This window comes from Tamandua tetradactyla, chromosome 2 (genome assembly GCF_023851605.1).
Source record: "Tamandua tetradactyla isolate mTamTet1 chromosome 2, mTamTet1.pri, whole genome shotgun sequence".
Classification (NCBI taxonomy): Eukaryota; Metazoa; Chordata; class Mammalia; order Pilosa; family Myrmecophagidae; genus Tamandua; species Tamandua tetradactyla.
Window position 1 is genome coordinate 76,650,003 of NC_135328.1, and position 24,613 is coordinate 76,674,615.

Below are 24,613 nucleotides of genomic sequence, written 5' to 3' on the forward strand. Positions count from 1 at the left end.
GCACCTCAATATAAAGCCGGTTATGTTGGCATCCAGGATGATTTTATATCTGGAAATTGAAAATATGACAGTAATAAGGATCTATCCTGTTTTGCCAACAGTGAAAGGGTAATTCTTCAGGTCTTGCTCTGTTATCAGAAAATGTTGGGCATCACAATAGCTTTTGATGATATAAGGACCCAGGAGATTATAATTTAACATCAAGTTCATTTAAATTGCTAAAATATTTACAAATGGAGAGTTCACCAAAAAGAAATGTAGTGTATTCCCTGAGGTTACAGACTTGAGTACTCCTTCTAGCAAAAAGGTTCTAGCTTTAGATTCCTGTCTTTTTCCCAGTTTCCCCTAGAAAGAGCTGTTGACAGGTTATTTAAAACATTCAATCTATTTTCCTTCTTGGAAGTTACGGTATTTTGTATTGAAGAATTAGGGAAAGAGGATAGATCATCTTTGAAGTCAAATAAAATAAATGATTATACTGTGTTGCCGGTCGTGCTTTGTGGTCCTCTTGACTAGTGCCAGTGTCAAGATCAGGCCAGTTCAGAGAAATTGCTTCCCTGCTTTTCTTTACAGCATTTACTGAACCAGTGAGGTGAATAGCCAGAATCCATGGATTCCATTGGATAAATGTTAAAGGCAATTGATATAGACACATAAGACCTTGGGATGAAGTATTTTGTTTTACTACTGATTTGCTTTGGGTGTGGATCACATAATTCATCTTATGAACACAGGCATACTCAGAATGTTCCACAATGACTTAGAAAACTTGTCCCTCTGATAAAAGTGTTATAAAAGGATGTTAGTGTCAGACTATCACTTTGAGTTAACACTACTTTTTCAAAGTTAGTATATGTAGTAGGAAGAGTCATTAGAAGTCAGACGATGTGGTTCCAATTCATCTAAATATTACCTACCAGTCACTTATTTTCACAATTTCACATCTGTAAAGTGGCAATTAAAAAATATGTCTGTCTTCCTCATAATAGAATGAATGAATAAAATAAAGCTATACAAGGGTACATCAAGAGTTAGGGTTATTGACAGATATTTGTACAGTCTTTTTTATATATACCTCTCTATTTAGTAAGGTTTTATTCATTTAGTATGTTATTTTGAAGCCAAATTTATTTATTTATTTATTCATTTAGTATGTTTAACCTAAAGCCAAATGAAGATAAGTTCTCTTGTTTCTAGCCCTTTAGCAATTCACTTTTGCATTACTCTTGTTAGATCAACTTAGCTTAAGTGTTATTTTATTATTTTTCAATACTTATTTCTTTGTTTACTTTTGGCCTTAACCTTTTATTGACCTAGCTATTTCAATATATTACCCTATTAATGGGAATTGATAAGATAAGAGTTCACATATGATGGGGAACATTTCCACAATTGTTTATAAGGTATATGTCTTTTTCTTTAAAATTAAATGTGTATTTGAAAGTTTAGATTTTCTTTAGTTTCTTATAGAGAAAAAACTAAATGAGGTAGTCTTTTAAATGTTTTTTTTTATGCTAAGCAGAAAAAGCTATATAATGCCTAGGAAGACAATTACATTTTTTATTTTTGTGGGGTTTTTTTCCCATTTTTTAAAATTAGGGCAATTTTAGGTTTACAGATCATACAAACACAGAACTTTCCCTATTAACATTTTACATTATTGTAGTACCTTTGTTACAGTTGATTAAACAGTATTATAATTGTATTTTACAATAAAGTATACTCTGACTCTTTGTGTTGTACAGTCCAATGATTTTTAAAAATTTTTATTTCGGTAACATATCTACAACCTAAAATTTCCCGTTCGTCCATTTCCCAGAACCTCTTTCAAATATACAATTCAGTGGTGTATACTATATTCACATCACCTCCATCTGTTACCAAAACTTTTCCATCACCCTAAACAGAAACTCTGTATCACTGATGCGTTAGCGCCCCATTCTCTACTCCCATCCTAGCCCTAGTAATCGGTATTCTAGTTTTGAATATGAATTTGCATATTCGAATTATTTCCTCAAAGAGAGATCATACTATATCTGCCCTTTTGTGTCTGCCTTATTTCACTCAACATGATGTCTTCAAGATTCATCCATGTTCATTAGTGGAAGAATAACATTCCATTATGAGTGCATACTACATTTTATCCATTCATCAATTGATGGGTACTTGGGTTGCTTCCATCTTTTTGCAGTTGTCAATAATGCTATGAACATTGGTGTGCAGATATCTGTTTAAATCTCTGCTTTCACATCTTTTGGATATAGAAGTGAGATCGCCAGGTCATACAGTAATTCTGTACTTAACTTTCTGAGGATGTGCCAAACTTTACCATAGCGACTGCACTATTTTACATACCCGCCAACAATGAATGAGTGCTCCGATTTCTCCACATATTCTCCAACACTTAGTTCCCATTTTTTAAGTAGCAACGATTCTAGTCAGTATGATGATGATTATTTTTTAATGAAGGAAGGAGTGAACTGATAAGAATCTAATACTTTAATCAATAGTGATGAAATTGAACAAGGAAGCAAATAAAATCTATTAAATTAGTGTTTTCTTCTTTTATTAGAACTCATCCTTGACACAATCTTTCTAGATAATTGTACAAAGAAAAGAAAATATTTATTGAAGGGTATAGGTTTTATTTTTTAAAACAAGGTAGAAATTTTTTGGAAAAAACTGTCAATATATTTGAAGTAATTTCTGTTTAATTAGTTTTGCTGTATTCTCTTCCTTTTCATCAGAAAAAGGTGTATATTATTTTCCCTTTTCTTCTTTAAAGACCACTTTAAAAATCAAGTTATTGGCATTCTGTTCATAAGTATAGTTACCCATTAGAAACAACTTTACTTTTGTCTTCTGCTTCCAGGGGTAGGAACAATGCCAAGATTTTTATAAGCCCTCTCTTGTAGACTACCTTGACAGGTGTTCTCTTTTGAAGCACTTAACCTCTAATAGTTGTAAACATGGGTTTTTCTTACTTGTCTTGGACAAAAGTAATCCTCTGTAGAAAATCCATCACAAAATGATTTTGCATAGCCATTTAATGTTTAAGATTGCATTGCGAATCTGTAGGTCATTGTTTTAGGAGTAAGATATCTATTTAGTTAGTAGAGGAGTTTATGGTCTATTGTAAATAATAGCGGCAACCGTGTGAATTTGCTACCATTGTAACAGTGATGTGCAAGGTTTTTTTTACTTTATTCTATCTAATTAAGGGTTATCACTTCTTCATGAGGTTCAGTGTCCTCACTGTGTTTATGAGGAAATGAACCCTTAAGCCATATTCCTCAAAACATACCAGTAAGCAAGAGAATTGGGAATCCTAAGCCTATACTTTTGCCAGTGTGAAGCACATCATTTAGAGAAACGTCATCACTAGTTTTAGATTACCCAGGAAATCAGCTAAGCATGTGCTAGAACATCAGCCAAAAGAGGCATGATCTTTTTTCAGTGGGAGAACTTTTATATTTCAAAAACAAGTATAAAACTAGTCAGCAAGGGGAAAAATCAGAACCTCATGGTACTTACCTATACTTTTTTGTGGTTCAGTGTATACACACATGTATTTTACACGTGTCTTGGGATTGGATGTGGATAGAAGCATACCTTACTCTTTTAGTTCTTAGGGCCTCTAAAGATCTTAATCTATCCCTGTTTATGGTGCATATTTTTTTGCAAATAACCTTCTCTGGTTTATATAATCATTCTTATTAGATATGATTCTTTTTTAAAATAAAAATCAGACTTCACTTAAGTGAACTACAACTCTGTTTCGTTGGACATGATGAACTATAAGAATACATCAGCTTCATCTAGTGGCAGAAGGGCTTTTTAGGCACTTAACATTCAATTGCCTTCCCCTCCTGGTCAGCTTAAGTTAGTTTAAGATCCATCCACCACAGGAGGATTGTACATGCTCCACAAATGTTTGTGCTGAGTGGAAGCTGTGTCCATCCACATGCTTTCTGGCAAAACGGTTTGAAACGGTACGCAGGGATCTACCTCTGAAAAGATCAATAGAAGTCTGACTTTTCTCATGATGTATATTTTTATGCTTTATGATTTTTTTATTCTTTCAAAAACATATTTTTTGCATTTAGAAAAATCGTGGGATTAATCTAGAATCAGCAGTACTCAACCTGGAATTTTCATTAATATCGTCTGTTGAGCTTTTAAAATGTAAACAAGCCTGGATTCTCTCACTCCAAACCTACTGAAGCAGAATTCCTCATTATAAAGCACCCCCGACCCACTAATTCTGGTGTATGTATACGGGCCCTGGATCAGTGGTTTTCAAAAGTGGGCGTTGGTCCCTGGCCAGCAGCAGCGTCGTTACCTGGGAATCGGTAAGAAATCGAGGTTCCTGGCCCTATTCTAGATCCAGTGAATCAGAAACTCTGGGGTGGAGCCTGAACAATATGTGCTTTAACAAGTTTTGCAGGTGAATCTGATGCCCATTAAAGTGTGAAAATCACTGTCTTAGATAATCTTTACATCCTTTCAATTTTTAAATTCCACAAATGCTTGTCCTGACTTTCAGAAGCTTCTAGGACATTGCTGCCCATCATTCACTCAACATTTTATCCTTCTCCATACAGCTCTATGGCTTTAAACTTTCTAATTTTATATTCTCATTGAAATTGATGTGTGATCTTTTGTAATCTTCAAGTGCTTTGTGGAAGAGGCAGGGTGTTAATTATGAATGTTGAATTAAACTTTTTCTCCTGTTGTAGTATGTTCTTTACTATTTGTCAGTTATCTGGGTAACAGCTGTACAATTACTTACCTTGTTTATGGTTAACAAGTTAAAAGAAAGCTGCCTCCAGATTTGGTTCTGGCATTGACATGATGCCTGAACGGATGGGTCAAGTTTAGCATTTTGTGGTTGGAGAGATGACCACCACACTCTCTCGATATCCTAGTTAATGTCACTCTCAGCAAACAGCTCTGGCAGATCGGCTCCTTTAAGTCCAGCGCAGAGTGTGCTGGTCAGGGAGGATGGGGAATTAGAGCTCTCTCTGCCCACTGAAAGCAAACCTCTTTTTTGGCTCCCAAATGGTTTCCAGAGCTATCAAATAATACTGTTTGCAGGCACTTTTCATGGCTGAAAAGAGCAACTTGGAGAGAAAAAGAAGTACTCTGTGGATGCTAAGAGAAATGTTTTACAGCTGGGCATTGCACATAAATGCTAACTGAATGCCCTTTCAGCTATGTAACTCACCGTTGGGACGCAACAGTGGAAAAGCCACTCAACAGAAATGAAGAGTACCTCACACAGGCGTTCACACTTATAAACCAACTCTTCTTTGTGGACTGTAAACAACGATGTGTACCACATTATACTACAAATCTCAAGTAAATCGCACCGTGGTGAAGGGTTGGTAGGCCGCCTGCTGCTTGTTAGAGATCCTGTCTGGCTATTTTCCTGCAGAGTGAGTGGTGCTACATTACTGACACCTGTTTTCCCAACCAGCCTGGGAATGTGAAGTGTGTATTAGGAATGCCTGAAAGTGCTTCCTTGTGTCTGATTTGTGGAGCCTGGTGCTGCTTGGGAGGAAGCTGGGGGTGGCGGTGGTTCAGGACTGGGAAGGGAGATGAAAAAATTGGAAATGAGAAACTGCATATAAAGTGAACTGAATCTCATCCTTATGTAATGGCTTCTGATTGTGCTCTTAGTTCATTTTCCACAAAGCCCTGATAAACTTAGTCATCCACTGAGCAAAGTTGAAAGATGTGTGCAGTATGTTTTTACATACTCATAGTCTCAATCTTAGAGTTGAGATTATGAGTCCTTTGGAAACGGGATGGAAATAGTTCACTGTTACAACCAAAGTTAACAACATTGTTATTTTAAAATAAATTTAGCTTTAAATATGGGAAATTCAGGTGTGTTAGTGGTATGATCAGTTTCTTTGCACACTTCTGTCCATATATTTGCTCTTCCCAACTTTTTCAAGTGCTGGCAGTTGTCATTCTATCTGGGAGAAAAGAAACACACCAGAGCCAGCATAATACTATAGCATATTCTGATGAGCAAATGGATGATCCAAATAGTACATTTTCAGGTTTGGAGAGGGGGAAGTGTGAATTGGGTGGGTCAAGGATGATGTGGAGTTTGTGCTGGGTACTAAAAGATTGGGAGAATTCATTGGGAGTGAGAGATTGGGATATGTGTGTGATGTTCTTTCTCTGCTATTTGTAGGCTGTGGAATTAAAGTCTGTTTTGGTTATTTTTAGTAGTGGTTCCATGTATCCCTGACTCATTTGTGGGGTTTGGCCAAGTCTGCTTGTGAACATTGGCTTCCATTTGTGAACTATGGGTGAATGGGGTTAGGGTTTGGTTATGGCCTTGAACCAGAGTGAAATTAACTGGCTCATAATGTTATTGAACTAATGACCTTGGCCTCATTACCACTGTGATTTAACCAGTTTGGTCAATCAAACACTGCAGAAAGGATAATCAAGGTATCTTTCAGAAAGAAAACTGTATAGCTTAGGAATGAAATCAAAGCCAGGTTTTTTTCATTTTGTAACATCCAGCATTTATCACTTAATCCTGGGGTTTTTATACTTGTTTCTACATCCAGTAAAAATAAGGTGAGTAAAACAGAAAGGATACCATGACTTTCCTGTGTTAGTATTTTTATTACTTTTTTTTATTTAAAGCAGTTTATAGAACGAGTTTACAGAAGAATCATGCAGAAAGGATACAAATCCTTTATACCCCCCCTCCAACCCCAGTTTTCCCTATTAATAAGTTTGCATTAGTGTGATGTGTTAGTAATTTTTGGCATAATGAGATGTAGTTACTTTTCTTGTGTGATAGACTGTTTTTGCAGAAGGTGCTTTGAGCAATAATATCCTTTTCAATTTTGGATGTGTACTGTCCCATAAATGTATTGATGATGCTTTTCTCTTCTTTTTTAAAGTCCGAACAACCCAGTCCTGCCAGTTCCAGCTCCAGCTCCAGCTCCAGCTTCACACCATCCCAGACCAGGCAACAAGGTACCTGTATCTTCCAGAAAAGCTGTGAGACATTTTTCCCATAGAGTATCTTAATGAGTTGATTTATGATACCTTTCATTGTTTCAGTATTTGAATCATAACTTGGCTTTTATGTAGTTATATTTATTTCCTCTAGGAATGCACTGGAATATTGTTCTGAAATATGAGGCCAAACTCTAGAAATTCCCTTTTCCAGTCTCTGCTATCAGAGTCCCATTTAACAGAAGGATTATAGGCACAGCCCATTCCAGGGAGTTCCCAGAGGAAATACAATAGCAAAAGCTGGACTTGTGAGGCTTTTACGTAGAGAAATAGATTTTAACTCACCCTCCTGGACCCCTTCCATTTTATTTATTTATTTCTTCTTCAGATTACTAGAACTTCCCTGATAAGTATTTATTTCTTGTTTTTTTAGTATACTTTTTCTCTACTCAAAATAAAGATATTTAAACTAGAACATTTACAAATTATAGTTTCTACTTCTTTTGTGTAAACTCTTCAAATGTAGGCTTTTTTTTTTATATGAAAGGTGAGTTAATGTAAAAACATACTTTGTTTTTTAGCGAACATCACCTTTTTCATTGTTCACATTGAGTACCTGGAGGCATTGAATGGTTGGGACTAAATTGCTGTATGTTTGGGCTAAAGCTATGCTTCTAAGACAAACAAAATAAAGACACTAATGGGTTTGGCTATTCAAAGTTCTTGTTCCACTAACTTCCGAAGATATAAGCCTACTACAAAAGCAGAGAAATTTCATTTTGCAGAATATGAGATATCAGGGAGTCAACAATTATTTCAGAACTGAGCAAGGGGTAGCCCACATATTCCTATTTTAGACCATAGGAATTTCCTAATCCTGAATGAATGTGCCTCTCACTTTCTTGACTGCCTTTTCAGTCTCTTCCTTTGAGATTCAAAATGTCTCTCTTGTTTGCTCATATTTATTGCAGTAAAGTGAAAATAATCTACATTTTTGAGTTTTTTCTGTCCTTTCAGTTCTGTTCTGCCCTATTTTAGAATAAAATTAATTATGACTTGATTTTCTTCTCTCATCTAATATTTGATACTCTCTTGAATATTCTGGGCACTTGATTTATTACATGGTCTTCTCTATGTAAATATATGTTGGTATTTTGCCAGAAATTTTAAAAAGAAAAATGAAAATTGGTTGTAAAAAGTTATTGCCTTAAGCCCTTGTGTCTAAGATTAATATGAAGATCAGAGATAGGACATTACACCATGGAATTGAAATACCTTATAATCTGAACTGACTGAAATACTTGCTTGACCTGAAATTGACCTTGAAATAAAAAGAACAGCTAAACCTTAATAGATCAAAAACTACCACACAAAGGCTGTATTGCCAAGAACAAGTTACAACCACAGTGATTTATTAGTCTCAACTTTTCAATACATGGATTAACCTAACAAAACATTCAATTTACTAATAGGTCTTTCTGTGTCTTTATAGGTATAATTTTACTTAGGGAAGAAAAATAAAAAAAAGAATTCCTTGAAGGTAGAGATTCTTTAATAAATATTTTGGGGCATCTATTATGAAAGCAGTGGTGTTTTGGCAGAGGCTGCTGTCCATAAACTTTACCAAATTTAGCTTGTAAGAAGTATAAATATATGTGAGAATGATGATTTTAAACAAATGTTCACTGGAGAGGTTGCTGGTAAGCATTCCCCCGTGTCTAATATGGCTAAGTGTTTGAAGTAGTGTATTTGATTGCCTGTGGTTCACTGTCATTATTTAGGTCCTTTAAGGTCTATAATGAAAGATTTGCATTCTGATGACAATGAAGAAGAATCCGATGAGGGAGAGGATAATGACAATGACTCTGAAATGGAGAGACCTGTAAATAGAGGGGGCAGCCGAAGTCGCAGGTGAGTGTCTTGGAAGGAAAGGGTGTCCCTAAGAAGGAATCATACCTTTTAAAAAGACCTACCAAAATAATCATAGCAAATGGTGAGCCACAAAAAAACAATGACACTTGAAAGGTCACATTCACTTGAAGCTAGGGCACTTTGACATACTTACACTCACTTCTACAGAGAACTATTTATCCCTTTTCTCAGAAAGGAGAGGTTTTTCCTCTAAAAATAGGGAACATCATACTAGAAGTTCTTGTTCTTGGAAGTATAAGCTAGACTGCTGAAGTCACGTCTGCTCTCATTTGAAAAGTTTGTGTAGGTCCATTGCTGGAAGGAGTCTCAGAATTTGAAGAAAGGGAAGTTGCTGTTTGCAGTTAGAAATACATAATTGGCTCTAGTGAATTATGTGTGTGACCTAATTAAAACTGGGATCACCTGTGTATGTTTTCCAGACAAGAAATTCCTTTAAGTGTGCTGATAATTAGATTCCTTAAGCAGCTTTAATGCTATGAAGTATAAGTCCGCATTATAAGATGGTAATTCATGCTCTTTATAATTAATAGGAAGCATGAAGTTACCTTGAGGATTTTATTTATCATAAGGAAAACATGTAGTCATGCTTATTTTAATGTGTATTGAGTAGAAAAAGTACGAATCTACTTGAACTTACAACCCAATTTCATTGATAATATATTGCATTAAGTATTTTCCCTCTATCCATTATTTTGTAGAAGTCCCTAGAATTCCTAGAAAGGATGCTATCTTAATCCAAACTGATAGACCATTTGTGTCCTAACTGGTAATTCTTTAGTGTCTTCTGAGAAGAGGCTCTTTAGGGAGTACCCTTATCACATCTCTCCATGGCTTTTCCTTATGGCCATCCACAACACCTTTCTCTGTCTTGTCTCAAACTCACTCCTCTGTACTCCTTTTAAAAAGGAGAAAATACGGATACGTATATTTTTTGCTTTATAATATTTTCCTCTAGTCTTTAATCTAGACAAGGAAGAAGCTGGTAGAGCAAAAAGGCCTTAAAATGGACTGCAACTTGGAGTTTAGGAGCTTATTTTTACCAAACAAAATCTTAGCCACTCGTTACTCTCAAATTTAGCTCATGAAAAATGTATTGCCTATTTAGACAATTTTCCAAGTTAATATTCTTTTGAGGGTCTAGATATTCTATGATTAATTGTTGCCCACCCACTTACTACTCCGTTCTCTGAGTCAGTGTGGGTTAGATGATACACATTTGTGAGTTGTCTGATATGGTACACTTTGTTTGAGACACTCTTCTTTTTTCTCTGCCTGACGTGTGCTGTTAGCACAGCAGTACCAGTGTAACATTTGATCTTCGATGCACTTGTGAAGCCTCAACTGCTTAATCAGTTTAAATACTCAGCCTTCCACTTCAGTCAAGAAGCATTTTAAAGTAGTGCTTCAACTGAACACTTCATTAATGTCATTTAGTTAAGAAAAGCAAGTTCTATCAGTTTTTGCTAAAGGGATGTCCCAGTGTATCCTTTTCGGTTTATATCTTGTCTATCTGAATATGTTATGGAGCTAGAATATGATTGTCCATTCAGAGCAAAAGAAGAACTACTCTGATTTCTAAAGCATTTTCTGCTTCTGAGAGGAATATTTTATTCGATTACTGCTTAACCAGAGAAAGGGAGACAAACACTGAGGGGCATTACTGAAGGAGACCATACATTTGGCAGAGTAGAAAAAAAAAGAAAAACAAATCCCCTCCAGAGTAGAATAAAAAACAAATCTGCTCTGGCTAAAAGAAAATTCCATTTTAATTTGAAAAGAAAAAGAGAGGAGGTGGTACGTTTATTGTTTTTAATTGTTGAAAAATATATTTTTCAAAGCAGTGTCCTAAACACACAGTTTCTTCATGTTGTAGTGTCCTTTCAATGGATGACATATGACTTGTTGTATAAATATTCTGCTCTAGAGACACCTTGAATTGTTATACAGTAGAATGATTGATGGTGGTTCTAGCACACTGGACTTCACGTGTCCACTTGCGTGTCACCCTGAACTGTCAGTGATGCAAGAATGCTGTCTGCATTCTTCTTAATAGTTGCTTCTGTTCCTGCAGCCTGTCTTTTAGCTCTAATAGTTCGTTTTCTATCTGTCACAGAAAGGCAGAGGGAAAAGGAAACTAAAAGGTAGTAACCCACAAACTGTCTAGTTTTGCTGACCTCTGTATGTGTGGGTGACATGTCTGATAGAACAAACATCTAACTCCCCTCAGAGCAGGGAGTTAAATGAATAAATGATACCCATAAAGTATGGTAGCTGAGCACTACCTTTGGGTCAGATTGCTTGGATTTGAATGTTAGATCCACCTTTTTTTTTTTAACTCTGTGACCCTAAGCAATTGACTTAGTCTCTCTAGGCCTCAGTTTCCTCACCTGTAAGATAGGGTATCATTGAATGAGAAATAGGAGGTGAAGCACTTAACACAGTTCCTCTAAAAGTAAGCTCCAGTATATGTTAGCTGTTGTAAAAATCAACTTTTCAATGATAGTGTTTGGATTTTTTTCTCTCTATGACTGTTAACATTGATATTTCAAGACTCATCTGTTTGGAATGACGCACATGATGTCTCTGTCTTTTCAGAGTCAGCTTGAGTGATGGCAGTGATAGTGAAAGCAGTTCTGCTTCTTCACCTCTGCATCATGAACCTCCACCACCCTTATTAAAAACCAACAACAACCAGGTAAATTTCTGGTTTGGGGCTTTTCAAGACTGAAAAACTAGATGTAATCATTTTTACAAAGAATGCAAACTTTTTTACCCCTGAATTTTAAAGACCCTTGATGTCAAATAAGTGGTAATTCATAACCAGAGGAATAAACACACAGGATAAAAGAACTTCTACTGTCATGAGAAGATGGGTATGTTCTGCTGACTGGATTAATTAAGTAGGAAGGAATGGTGACTTATGATTTCTGTATTTCTTCCCCTCAGGAGTAGTAGGTGACAGTAAATTAGAAAGACTATGGCCTTTGGGAAGAGCATAAAGCTTGGTTCTTTGCTTTACTACTACTAATTTATGGACTGGAAATTAACTTTTGAATTCTGATCCTCAGTTTCCATATCTGTAAATGGAGATAGTAATAGCTGCCTTGCAGGTTATTGGAAAGATAAATACTATATGTAAAGAGCATGAGGCTGTACCCAGTACCTAATCAGCACTCAGTTTATGGTAGATGTTTTTAATTATAAGTGCTCTGCCTTAGTTTGCTTATCTAGGACAATAGGATCATGACTTGGGTTTATGTGGAATAGTCAATAAGGTGTACAGAAAATGGCGGTCACTATGGTTGTTATAGCATGAACTGAAGGGAAGCATATTCATTTTGATAGTCAACTTAAAATATAGTTATTAGGACAAGGTCAAGACAGAACTTGGAAAGCTGTGACGAAGAGCTTTTGTTAAACAAATGGATGAGATTGGGATATTTAAAATATTTACTCAAACTATTCTCAATTCTTGTGAATATTGTGGAAGCCTCACTGTGCATCGAGTTGATACTCTCATTACAGTAAACTATTTGTATCTCTTTGTTTAGACCAAGTCCCTGTGACCTCTACAGTAATTGCTTAATTCAAATTACCACATGAACATTAACTTGAAAATAAAAGAACTGCATTTTTCTAGAATTATTCTGTTTTATAGTTACCACTATGTAAAATGGTATTTCCCTTAAATTTGCGATCTTTATTTTACTTGGAAATATATTTTATAGCTAAAGACTTTTTCTTTTTAAGTTTTGTATAAAGCAAATGCAGACATCTCTTATAATTTAAAATTCCTCACTTACAACCTTAGTGTATACCACTTAAATCTTTCATTGTTATGTAGGAATAATATCAATGCTCTTTACTTCACCAGTTGCAGTTCAGCTGCAGTTTCTTTGTGTCCTACCTATGAAGGAAAGCCCAGCCTCCTCATCTGATGCAGATTGGAGGCTAACAGAGTTTGGTTCTTAATACCTTAGCCGGGTTGGTGGCTGTCCATGCCTCTCACCGCCTCCATGGCCAGCTCATGCCTTTGGTTCAGCCAACTTTCACCTCTTTCATGGCTGCCCGTAACCAACCACGCATTTCAGAGTAAAGTAAGAAGAGTAAGAACATAAACGTCACAGCCAATCAGTGGAGAACACTAGGTTGGCTAACTGAGTTACCTAGGAATTATTTTGTCTATTTGTGCTTCAGTATGATGTGGCAATAGAATAGAATTTGGGCTGTGAATGTGTTTTTTTATATTCAATTTTAATGTAATTAGGTGTACAGCGGTGCACTGGTGGCTCAGTGGCAGAATTCTCGCCTGCTCTGTCAGAGACCTGGGTTCGATTCCCAGAGCCTGCCCATGCAAAAAATAATAATAATTTTAAAATAAATAAATAAGTGTAATTAGGTGTGATTTCTGCTGCCAGTGTACAAAAATTAGGGTGGGTGGCAGCAGTGAAAGCGACAGTAGTTAAGGGACTAGGGTATACATTTGTATGCCCCTCCTTAACCTCCTTCAGCATCTCTCCCAGTCACTGTTAAAGCTGTGCTTGCTAAGCAAAAGCGGTTCCCACAAGCCCTTATCTTGCTTTCTACTCTGTTAGCTGTTGCTAAACCGTGCTGGGCTGGGCAGTTTCAAGCTGATCCTGGATCTAGGAAAGGTTTGGATTCTTTGTCAGATATTTTTTCACCTGTCCTACAAAACAAGAAAAAAATAAACAATAAAAGTGGTATCATCTACTGGGAGAAGGTAAACATTACTTTATACGGTTAAATAGCATTCCATTGGGCCCATGGCATGTGTTTATTTGACAAATGTAGTTTCGCACATGTAAATCATCAATCTGTCAGTAATCCTCAGTCACGTGTCATTTCTCCATGCACCTGTAAGTATCATAAGAAAGCCCATATGCTTTCGCTTTTGTGCGTCTAGGGTAGGAAATGCATGTACCACAGGACAACATACAACCTTGGAGCCATGTCTCAGGGCTGAGAGCGAGAAAAGGTTTCAAAGTTTTGTTTAGTACTGGTTTCTTAGTTACATTGAGTCAGTTGTGATATCATCGTTGGAAGTCAGTTTTCTGGGACTTTTTATGTTTTTTTTTTAATTACTATTATTTCTTAGGTCCCATGGTTGATGATGGAGAGAGAGAGTAAAATTTCTTTAAAAATTTTAAAAATGACTTCAACTTCATCTGGAATGTCTTTTTAGCCTTATGTTTTGTTTGAATGTTTGTTTGAAAATCTGAAATTTCACATCAAATAAAACCTACCAGGAAGGCCTAACTCTGAAATGGCAAAAATCTGTTTCCTTCTTTATACCCCTTAACTGTTCTCTTATCTCCAAATTGATAATGATCTCCCAAGTTGCTGTATAGTACCAGACTAAGCTAGTGTCTGTTGCTTTTTCTCAAATCTTTTAGAGACTATGCAAGAAGGAAAGTGCTAATTAGGTCAAACATTTTCTAAGTACTGAAGGAAAGTGAACAGAGAGAGAACTATAAGTCAACAAAGCATGTAATTAACCTGAGAGTTGTTAGTAGCTGCTAGTGATCATTGACATGTAAGATCTATCAGAGAATCCATCTGCTGAATAATTCAGTTATCATTCCTTACAAATGCATGGGGAAAAATATAATCATGAAAATTTGATTCTCAAACCATCTTCAGGTTAAGTGCAAAGTTGCTACTAATCACAGTTCTCTTTTTCAGAGTTCACAGAATTTATTAATGGTACATCTAGGCATTCTGGGTGGCTCTGTTTTCCTCAGTACAGATCAATAGGGAATAATAATGAGCATTGTACCATTTTAACCAGAGATGGTTCTTTCACTCTAATCCTCTCTTCTGTGAATTTCAATCAAAATCAAAATACCAGATCCTTTTTTAGCCAAATGTGTGTGGGGGGAGGGGGGCGGGATGAGGGGGAGGGAAGGGCCTTGAAGGAAGGAAGTGATCTACTGGACTCGAGTTAATATTCAAAATATCATAAATCACCTATCAGCCTTCAAGGCATGTTGAATGGAATTAAAGAGTCTATCCAGTTAAACTGGTTTGAAGTAAGCCTATGGAAGACAAGGTGCTATAATTTTATATTCTGAAGTCATTTCCCCTAAAGATAAGAAATGATCATAAATAAAACAATTGTCTGCAGCATGGCTCAGCTCTCTCAGAATGAGATTTTGACAAAGCTGTTTATTTTGGAGCAGGGAGAGATCAAAGAAGGAAGATTAACTGAGCCCTCTCTGGGCAGCCACTCAGTAACTTGAGGCGGATCCCTGACACCCGGAGCTTTTGTTCCTGCCACTGCTGTTTCAGAAGAAAGAAACTAGGATTGCAGTGTACTTTGGCCTTCTGTGCTATAGCACTTATGGAATGTGTGGGGTGGGATTTAAGTCCCCCAAATGTTCGATTTTCTATTCTGAAGAGAAGGTTGTAGAAGTCTCTAAGCTTAGTTCGCAAAGTTCCATTGCAAATATAGAGTCCTTTGTCACTTTGACATCCAGGGTGCAATGAGTTGGGGGATGGGACGGGGTGGGGGGTAGGATATGATGGGAACAAAGTTCAGTTCTCTAATGCACTAAACAAGTAAACGGACACTTATTTATTTATTTATTTTTCTCTCTTGCTTGAAATCTCAGCAAATTGTCTCTCTGTTGCCCAGCCCAGCATCTGAGTTGGAGAGGAGTGCCATCTACTGACCTAATTACTCCTAGGTCTCTGAGCACTGAGTTTTCCCTTGAGGTCTCATTTCCAACAATAGAGAGAAGGAAATTCTGAATATAGTGGAGTGTTTGGTTTCCTTTACAGTGGAGCATATTAAAGGCGATTGCCTTGCCTCTGCTATTAAGTAATTTCCTTGTAATGCCAAAATACTGTCTTTTGAGTTAATGACCAAATTGTTCATTGCGTTATCTTAATGTTAAAAATGAAGAAATAAGGCAGTTTTCAGAAAAGATTCTATTAGAAGTACAAACCTTCCTGTATCTTACTCTAAATTCAAAGAAAAATACATTCTTTTAGCAGTATCGGGCCTTTTCCAGGATGTTATGTTCCTGTCATCAGTGAGCACAATGTTTATTAGTAATATAACATTTTACAACTGATTGGGAATCTGAATGTTAATCTCATCCATCTCTCTCTCTTTTCATTTTATTTTTTGATGCTCCAAAATGTTAAAGGGTAGGGTTTAGGTTTCTGAGTCCCCTCTTTCCCCTATAGATTAAAAGTGGTTCCATTCTTAAAAGCCTCGCACTGTTTCAGAATCTGGTAGGCTTGCGGATGGCGCTGTGATTGAGTTAGGGCAGGAGTGCGTAAAAAGTGCAGTAGGAATGTGAGACTTCTTAAAATAATTCCTGTTTTTTTTTCATTTTCCTCCTTAATATTAGCCTCAGATTATAACAGTTTGTTTGGTAATAAGGTTGTAATGAAAAAGACATATTACCTTGCGTTTTATGTTCATATACATTTGTAAATACTCATTAATAAAGTGGTTCTCAGCCTTTTCAAGCAAGGACATTTAAAAATCTTTTCCTCATAATCCTTCATTTCAAAGATTCTAATAAATCAACCATATATGTTAAATAGTAATTCATTTCTACTTTTTTTTATTAACTAAAGCTTTCGAGCAGCATACGAAACTACTATTCATAACTTAAGTTGTAATCAGTCCAGATAAAATCATCCCAAGACATTTGGTGTTTTACCATGGGTAAACGTATCATGACTTGAAACACAGAATAGTTCTGGCTCTTTATTTCTCCCGTTGGAGGATCCCAAGTTTGGGGCAACAAGTATAAGTCATGGCCATTTTCATCTTCACTTTGCATCAATGTAAAGGATATGAATAACTTTCAGAATTTGAAAGTCAGGTACTAAAAAGGGCATCTGAGTGTTTGTTTTATCATCCTTAGCATACCAAGCACTGGTAGTCATGCTGAAACAACAAAATGAATGAGGAAAAAAGTTTTCCCAGAGGGGACTATAATCTCAGTAAAACTCAGCTGTTGTATATTTGTGTGAGCCTGTTGCCACAAAAGAGCAGCAGCCTTGGAAGCTCAGATCAATTTCCTTATTTTCAACTTTTTTTTTAAAACGTTCTATTGACCTGATTCAGCCAGCATTTCAAATATAAACAATTTATTTTCCAAGAAAAAGTAAGATTAAAAGAGAAGAAAGAAAATGTATAGAGGGGAAATGTTATTTGGATAGTGATGTTCTTGTACAGCATTTCATTCACTAAGTGACTTTGTTTTTGTGACTGGTTAGCTAAGAAGTACTTGAAATCAAATTTAACACAGTGTTCTCTTTGATCCCTAGATTCTCGAAGTGAAAAGTCCAATAAAGCAAAGCAAATCAGATAAGCAAATAAAGAATGGTGAATGTGACAAGGTAGGCTTCCAGGCTATTGCTATGAGTGCCGAAGCGCTCCCTTTTCTTTGTGTTCCCTTTGATCGTCCTTGCTGGTTCTCCTTTCATTCTCTTCATCAGAAGTGCCTAAAAATCCCAGACGATGGGCACTTCATCCCAATGCTTTGTAGTATGTTTTTCAAGTCTTGCGTGTATCTTCAGTATTTAGCTTGGCCCTATGCTACTGTTTGCCATGATGCCTACATTGCCAAGGGATTTCAGGCACATTGAATTGGGAGGTAAGAGATTTGTGGTGGAGGTAGGGGGTTAAGGAATCTCAGACGTGAGTGACCAGATCATCCTATCCTAGTGCGTTGTGCTTTCTCAAAGTGTGTACCATGCATCTGAAATCTGACTGCAAGGCCTGTTTGGGCTTAACTCAACTGGTGTGGACAGGGCCCCAAAATGCTTTGCAGGGTCAGGGCAGACCTCTTTAATGCTTCACCTTTTCTTTACCTTTATTGCAGAAGGTACTAGGGGCACTGATACAATTCTGCTAGCAAGGACTCAGGATGAGCATATGGGGAGAGAGGTGTGCCTCCTCTACCTTTCAGAGGAGCTCTTGACAACAGGATAACATGAATAGTGATCTTTGTTTTTCCTAAGACAGTCTTCTGTCACTTCTTGGCATTGTTTACTGGCAAATGTTAGGTTTTGTATGAACAGGAAGACTTTTTTTTTAATAATTTTCCCTGGCATAGGTGGTAATGTGCAATGATCTTCCATGTTCAACCTTAGACTTTTTTCTCTTTGTCAAAAAACTTCTGACATTAAAGAATTAAAAAATGAAAGTAGCCTATATTTAAATTCACAATTTAGCATTGAGTTTTCCTACTCTTTGTAGAGACCTTGTTGGAGAAGGTCAGTCTGTTAACTTCAACTTTATTGAGAGCAAACAAAAGGGAAAAAAAAGCGTATTTTTTTTTTAAAGCTGGTTTGATAAAGGTAATGATTGGACCAAGACAGACTTTGCCTGCAAAGGCCTTTGGGCACATCTGTCCATACACCCTGGAGTAGGATAGTAGAATGGGGAACATCCAACTGCTGCTTATGTTTACTTATCTAGTCATTATTTTTGAACTGCTTCTTAAAGTGCTTGTTCTTTTTGGGAATACTCTTCTCTTTCAGGCATACCTAGATGAACTGGTAGAGCTTCACAGAAGGTTAATGACCCTGAGGGAAAGGCACATTCTACAACAGGTGAGAAATGCTTTTAGCATAGCTCTTTCCAGAAGCCTCAGGGCCTAGCTTGTCCTGGGGTGGTGTAATAGCACTTTGAGATGATCACACCATCTCCATCAGAACTAGGCTCCTGCCTCCTGCAGAAGCATCTGGGGAGAGTGCTCATTTCTGAGGCCACTGGAAGTCTGCTTCAGAGCTATATGGTTGTTCTCCCACTGCTACAAGCAGATAAAACATGGCCGTTTGTGGAGGTGGTGCTGGAATGCAGTGATCTCTCAACTGGCTGATGTAATAATGTGGGCTAAGGGTGGGGGGATAGTAAGAATGCAAAAATCTTTGGGACCAGGCTTCTGATTTCATGGGAAAACAGTGATAAGAATTTCAGTCGAGTGTTGTAAACATTTGTCATTCAATTTAGCAAGTTTTGCCAGTACTGTTCTAAGGAAAATAAATATTTTCCTCATTTTCCTTATCTTGTGCAACATACGTTCTATTATTACGAACTCAACTGTGGAACACTTCTAGAGTGGGGAAACTTATATTAGTACCATGTGATGTTTTGAGAAGATAAGAAGGGTGGTTTTTAGTTTTCATACTGTTAATAGTACATGCTTCTCTTGCATTAACAGTGGCTGTTGATAAAGTAGTTTTTCTTTTACACTCAAAAGAGAAGGCTGTGTGTTCTAAATTCCAGGTTGAGTTTGTAGTTTGTTTTACTGTTTTTTATATATAAACACACGCACTTTTTTTTTTTAACTTTCAAATGACTTTAAGTTAGTACTTAATCTGCCCCAACTGTGTGTGTTTGTATCTGTGTGTGTGTGTGTGTGTGTGTGTGTGTGTCTCTGTGTGTGTTTTACCTTCACTGGCTGAATGGTCACATATAAATACTTACACCTTAAATACACACGTTCACACTTGCCAAGTTTCCTGATCAATCTCATAAGCTTTTTTTAACCCTTCTAAAGTTTTCAGATTTGAGCAAAAGACCTATGATTCTTAATTGGGGAAAAGTTGCATTTCTACCATTTCCATTAAAGTGAGCTTGGGAAGGGGAGCAGGATCTGAGTAGTTTACCCTAAGATGTAGTACAGTATTTTGTTAGTATTTTTCTTCAGCTTGATTCTGTAGAACTGAGAATTGCTCTTCCTTCCACTTAATTATTTGGGGCTCATTGACTGAATGTTGATGGTAAAATCTGTTAGCCAGTCTTTCCTTTCATTCTCCAAACACCAACTCTGAACCACTGTGGTACAGTTGTCCAATAAAGCTATTAATGCTCAAGCTGGGCCCAAAGAGTGAAAGTTTTATCCCACAGCAGAGTGCCACAGATGTTTGGGCAGGGTTGAGACACTTTCACAGAGAAAGTCCAATCAATGAGTCAAGGAAACTAGGCCGTTGGGCAGGGTCTTACCTCTGGGCGTCATTGACATTCCCATCTTAACATTGTCCTTTATTTTGACCTTTGAAAGAGGGAAGGTAGTTTACTGTAGAACTCTATCCAAGTGGAATATTTTAGTATTCTAGAGGGAGAGAGCAATATCTATGAATTTTTAACCTGGCATAAAGGCACTCCAGGGCACACAGCATTTCACCCTAATTGCATTCCCCCGGCTGGGTGAAAGCTCTCAGTCTTTGGCCTTTTGCCTTGTAATGCAGCTGAGGCTTGTGATTATGATACCATGATGCATGTCCTGTCATGGTTTACTGCTTAATTAATTCCTATTGTAAAACATAGCACTATTGAGGACTAATGTTATTCTCCACCTCTGAGAGCTGCTCGTCTTGTAGAATGAATTCCACAAAGTCTATATATTCCCTGCCATGTAGACCTGAACACCTGAATTAGAATTTCTGGTGAGCCCAGGATTACATGCTAGGGCTTTTCTTTATGTTCTTTCTGTTAAATGCATCGTCTCAAAAAATCTGGCCTGACAGTTTTATGTGGCTCACAGAAGTAAATAGCTTTGTTTTACTTTGGGGCATGCAGTACTGGCACCCAACATCTATTAAATGAACAGAAAGCATTGTATCGAGAGGGCTTGTGTTCCTAAGCCCCTTTTCCATAGAGTGAACACACAGTACTCAGTCAAACCAAGAAATGTTCCTTTTATTGACTAATGATTGATTCCTCTCTAAGCCATGTGCTCCACATTTATTAGAAAAGAGAGATTGAGCACACTAACCTTCTCAGCAATTTAGCTCTGAGTCTGGATTTGCATCTTAGGAGAAGAAAAGGCTGTGAGGAAAAACCAGGGCTTCCTTAGAAGATACTTTGGCAGTTTAGATATCAGCTATTATTCTTTTAGAATTATCTTCAGAGAGATAAGGAATGAGGCTTCAACCATTTCCCTCTATTGATGCATCAGAATATTCCTTTGAATAACATACAGAACTCTCCCTGGGAAGTGATCTGCTGCAAATGATTTTCCCCATCCTGGGAAATTACCTGTCATGTTGTAGCACTCCTTGTAGATTGAAACTCTTTGGCCTGCCTCTTAACCCGGTGTAGGGCACAATTTTCTTGTGGCTAGACAATGCTTCCCAGTCCATAGCTGAGGCCAATTCTAAAGGAAAATGTAAATTATGCCAGACCTGACTCCAGTCTGGGCAGAAGCAATAAAAGTAAAGCTTGTTCATGTACTTCTCACTCAGTGAAGTGGCTGCTTTGGATGAAAGAACTGTGACTTTTTAATATAGAGACCTTGTTGGGAGAGGTTCGGTCTGCTCACTTGAATTTTATTGAGAGCAAAAAATTGCAAAAATTTCTTAATTTTTTGCAGCTAACTTTTTATGATTAAAAGCAGGGTTGTGGAAGGGAATCACAGATTTAACAACTGGAGCTTACCCTCTTAAGAAAAACCCAGCAGCCTATATAGCACCCCCTAAAAGGGTGATGTGGCAGGAAATAATCCATCACAAATGTTTTCACAACAACCATCATCTGAAGAATGTATTAAACAGTTTACATACTCTTCCTTTTCCACTAACTGGTACCCCTGTGCCCTTGCCTATTTTTCTTATATGTGGTCACTATCTTTTATTATTCTTATTTTGGAAGGGCATTTATTATTGTGTATGATTTAGGGAATTGACACTAAGATAGAATCACACTGTATCAACAAAGCAAAGTATTTGCATAGAAAGGCACAGTGGAGTCTTCGTGTGCTAGCTGGGTATTTATATATGTCGTTGGAATAAAGTATTTTAATGTTGTGCTTCTGATGTTCTAATAGTCAAGGCTCCTGGAAAGGAGTCTGCACTTAGTTTTCTTTATGCAGTTTTTTTTTTTACTTAATTAGAACATAAGCACATGCTCCAGCAATTCGAATCATAAATGCCCTTCCCTTTGGCCACGTCTTGAACTCCCCCAACAGCTACCTCTAGTTCTGCTTTGAGGTCGTCTCTTCACCTACCTTGGTGTATTGTTAGAGGTCCCCATAAAAACACGAGGTTTATTTTAGTTAAGTTTATCAGATCCCTTTTCTATCTGTGTCTATGGCGGCAGGTGGAGGGTGGACACTGGTCATGAAGGAAGTAGGCGGATGATGAGTGAAGCACTGGATACCTAGAGGTTATTACAGGACATGTGAAGTGACTGGTCCAAATTTCCTCGTGGGAAAGTGTGTTTATTTACTTTAAAATTAAGTGGCTTTTTTAGAAGAAATTTTTATTTCCCAATCTTCTATCTATTGTTAAACAATTAGTGAGCAGCTATATTAAGTCACAGAAAGTCATATCCATTTTCTTAAATGGATGGTTTCAGAGTTACCTGTCATTTGAGGGGAAAATATAGAACTCCATTTCTTTTACCATATATTGTGGTTTTAGCTTGTCATGTCAATTACTTTCCTGCATCTACTTCTCTCTGTGTCTCCTCTTCTTACTTCTATAAACTTTTATTATAATTATTTTTTTTAATTTCAAGTTGCCTTTTCTGACTTTTAGTTTCTGGCATTTCCCTACTTCACTTGTTTTAAAGCTGATGAAATAGCTAAAGGTCAGTTGGGATAAAGAGGAAAATGCACCAGATCTGATAATTCAAATAATTATCCCAAATAATTAAGGATAAGTATGTATGGATAAGGATAAGTATATAATCATGTGGACCTGATCTCTGTAGCAATGTGCAGTTTATAAGGAACTTTCACTTACCGCATCTTATCTGGTTCCCTGTAGACCCTGTAAAGTGAATAGAGACGGTGATATTAACTACATTTTACAGATGAGGAAACTGAGGTTCAGAAGTTATGTTGTTCAGTCCAGTGCATTCAGATAGTACACAGAGTCTGAATTTGATGTGGCACTTTCAGTACTCTCTATTGTGAAAGCTTTGTCATTTACCTCCTAGTCGGCTGGTTGAGGGAAGGATCTAGATTTTGGTCTACTTGTCATTTGCTTTCATTGCATAAATTTAAAATAATAATATATTTGAAGAGATTGTTTTGTTTCTATCCTGAAATTTACACATTTCACTAGGTTCATAGTATTACTATACAGTCTAGCAGAAAGGTCATTTACTTTGTATAGAGTAAGTATATGATTGCCTTGAAAGGTTTGTGTGTGTGGACATAATTGTGTGTGTCTTTGAAAGCATATGGATTGTGTGGGCAACTTGCTCAAAGCTCTGTAACTATGAGTACCTATATTAGATCTTTCAGTGGTAATAAGATCTTGTTTGATAAATTATTACATGCATATAATACTTTAATCATAATTGAGCACACCCCTTCTAATGATATTTTGGTGCATGTAATAGAATCATTGTCCAATAGTTAAAGCAAGCAATTCCTGTCCCCACTCCCACTCCACTCTCTCCCATATAGCAATATTCTTGGAGGTAAGTAATCCATAGTGAATAATGGATGACTTAATGATGCCACTGAGAACATAGACTCCTTTTCTTACTGCTCTGCCATCTTTCTTATGTTGCATTCATCCTTTTTCTGGGAGAATAGCTGTTGTACATCCAGGCATCGCATCTTCATCCCATACAGGAAGAAGGGTAGAAGGCAAAAGGCACGTGCCCATTGATTGTACCTTTTTCAAAAATTTTCCTAAAAGCCCAAATTAATTTCTAACAAATTAATTGTAAGGAGTCTTGGCTGCCGGATGCTACAAATGAGTCTGGAGAGCCAAGTGTTTTAGCTGAACGTGTTGCCACTCTCAGAATAGCAGACTTCTGTTAGTAAAGGAGGGGTAAATGTATATTAGATAGGTAATTTACACTGTCTGTCATGGTTCCACAATGGGAATAACTTGTTTTATTATTAAACCGATAGTGATACCTGTAAAAAATAGTGACAAAGATTGAATAAGTCAATTAACAGCCCAGTCTGGAGTTGAGCAGTTAATTAGACTGAGGCTTAATATGTCTTTTATGCTCCTGTGGAAGTCAAATAATACATCAGGAATGGGGAGCACATTTTCTATTAAGAGCCACTGACCCATAGGGAATAGTTCACAAATTTACTGTGTGTGTGTCATTTTTTTTTTTTTAACTAATTGTCAGTAAGAAGGTTAAAAGTTCCAGTTCTGCTGTTTTTCAGCCTGAACTTAAGGAACTCAAACTTCATTGAATAAATAATAGGCTAAATGATTTAAATTATTCTGTTTTAAGATTTATGACCTAAAGAGAATCAGAAGCAAGCATAGAGAGTAGCAAAGGTAACTGAAATAAGTGGAAGAGTTTGCCAAGTGTTTTCTCTGTGTAAATATTTATTCTGTCCCCAGATGTTGGTGTTCTTCCCTCCCAACAAAACTTGACAAAATCACTTCTTCTCTCCCATTTTCCCCCAGACATACATAGTTAAAACCCATACTGCTCTGGCACAGTATCCATTTCTAATAAAATTATTAGTAAAGTAAGAATAGAAAGACACTTAACACGATAAAAGAATCTCCCAAACCAATAACCAGCATCATTCTTAATGGTGAAAACTCTGAAGCATCTTCATGAAAGCCAGGCAAGAGAACAGTGCTCTCTTATAACTGTTGCTAAACATTTTTCTGAAAGTTGGAGCCAATGCAATATGAAATGAAAAATAAATAATGTATCTCTATCCATCCTAAATGGGGACACAAAGACATCCTTTCTTTTCCTAGA

General features: G+C 36.8%; 1 protein-coding gene across 8 annotated transcripts in view; it reads left to right on the forward strand.

Annotated features, from left to right (window-relative positions):
• Window positions 1-24,613, forward strand: part of MLLT3 (MLLT3 super elongation complex subunit) — a 265,987-nt gene that overhangs the window by 236,057 nt on the left and 5,317 nt on the right. For 7 of the 8 annotated variants that reach the window (XM_077148048.1, XM_077148053.1, XM_077148049.1 and 4 more), the window contains 5 exons: window positions 6,936-7,011; window positions 8,775-8,904; window positions 11,521-11,620; window positions 17,236-17,307; window positions 18,454-18,525. In XM_077148048.1, the coding sequence (XP_077004163.1) occupies window positions 6,936-7,011; window positions 8,775-8,904; window positions 11,521-11,620; window positions 17,236-17,307; window positions 18,454-18,525 (450 nt within the window). The remainder of the gene's footprint in view (window positions 1-6,935; window positions 7,012-8,774; window positions 8,905-11,520; window positions 11,621-17,235; window positions 17,308-18,453; window positions 18,526-24,613) is intronic. The other variant, XM_077148051.1, reaches the window with a different exon arrangement.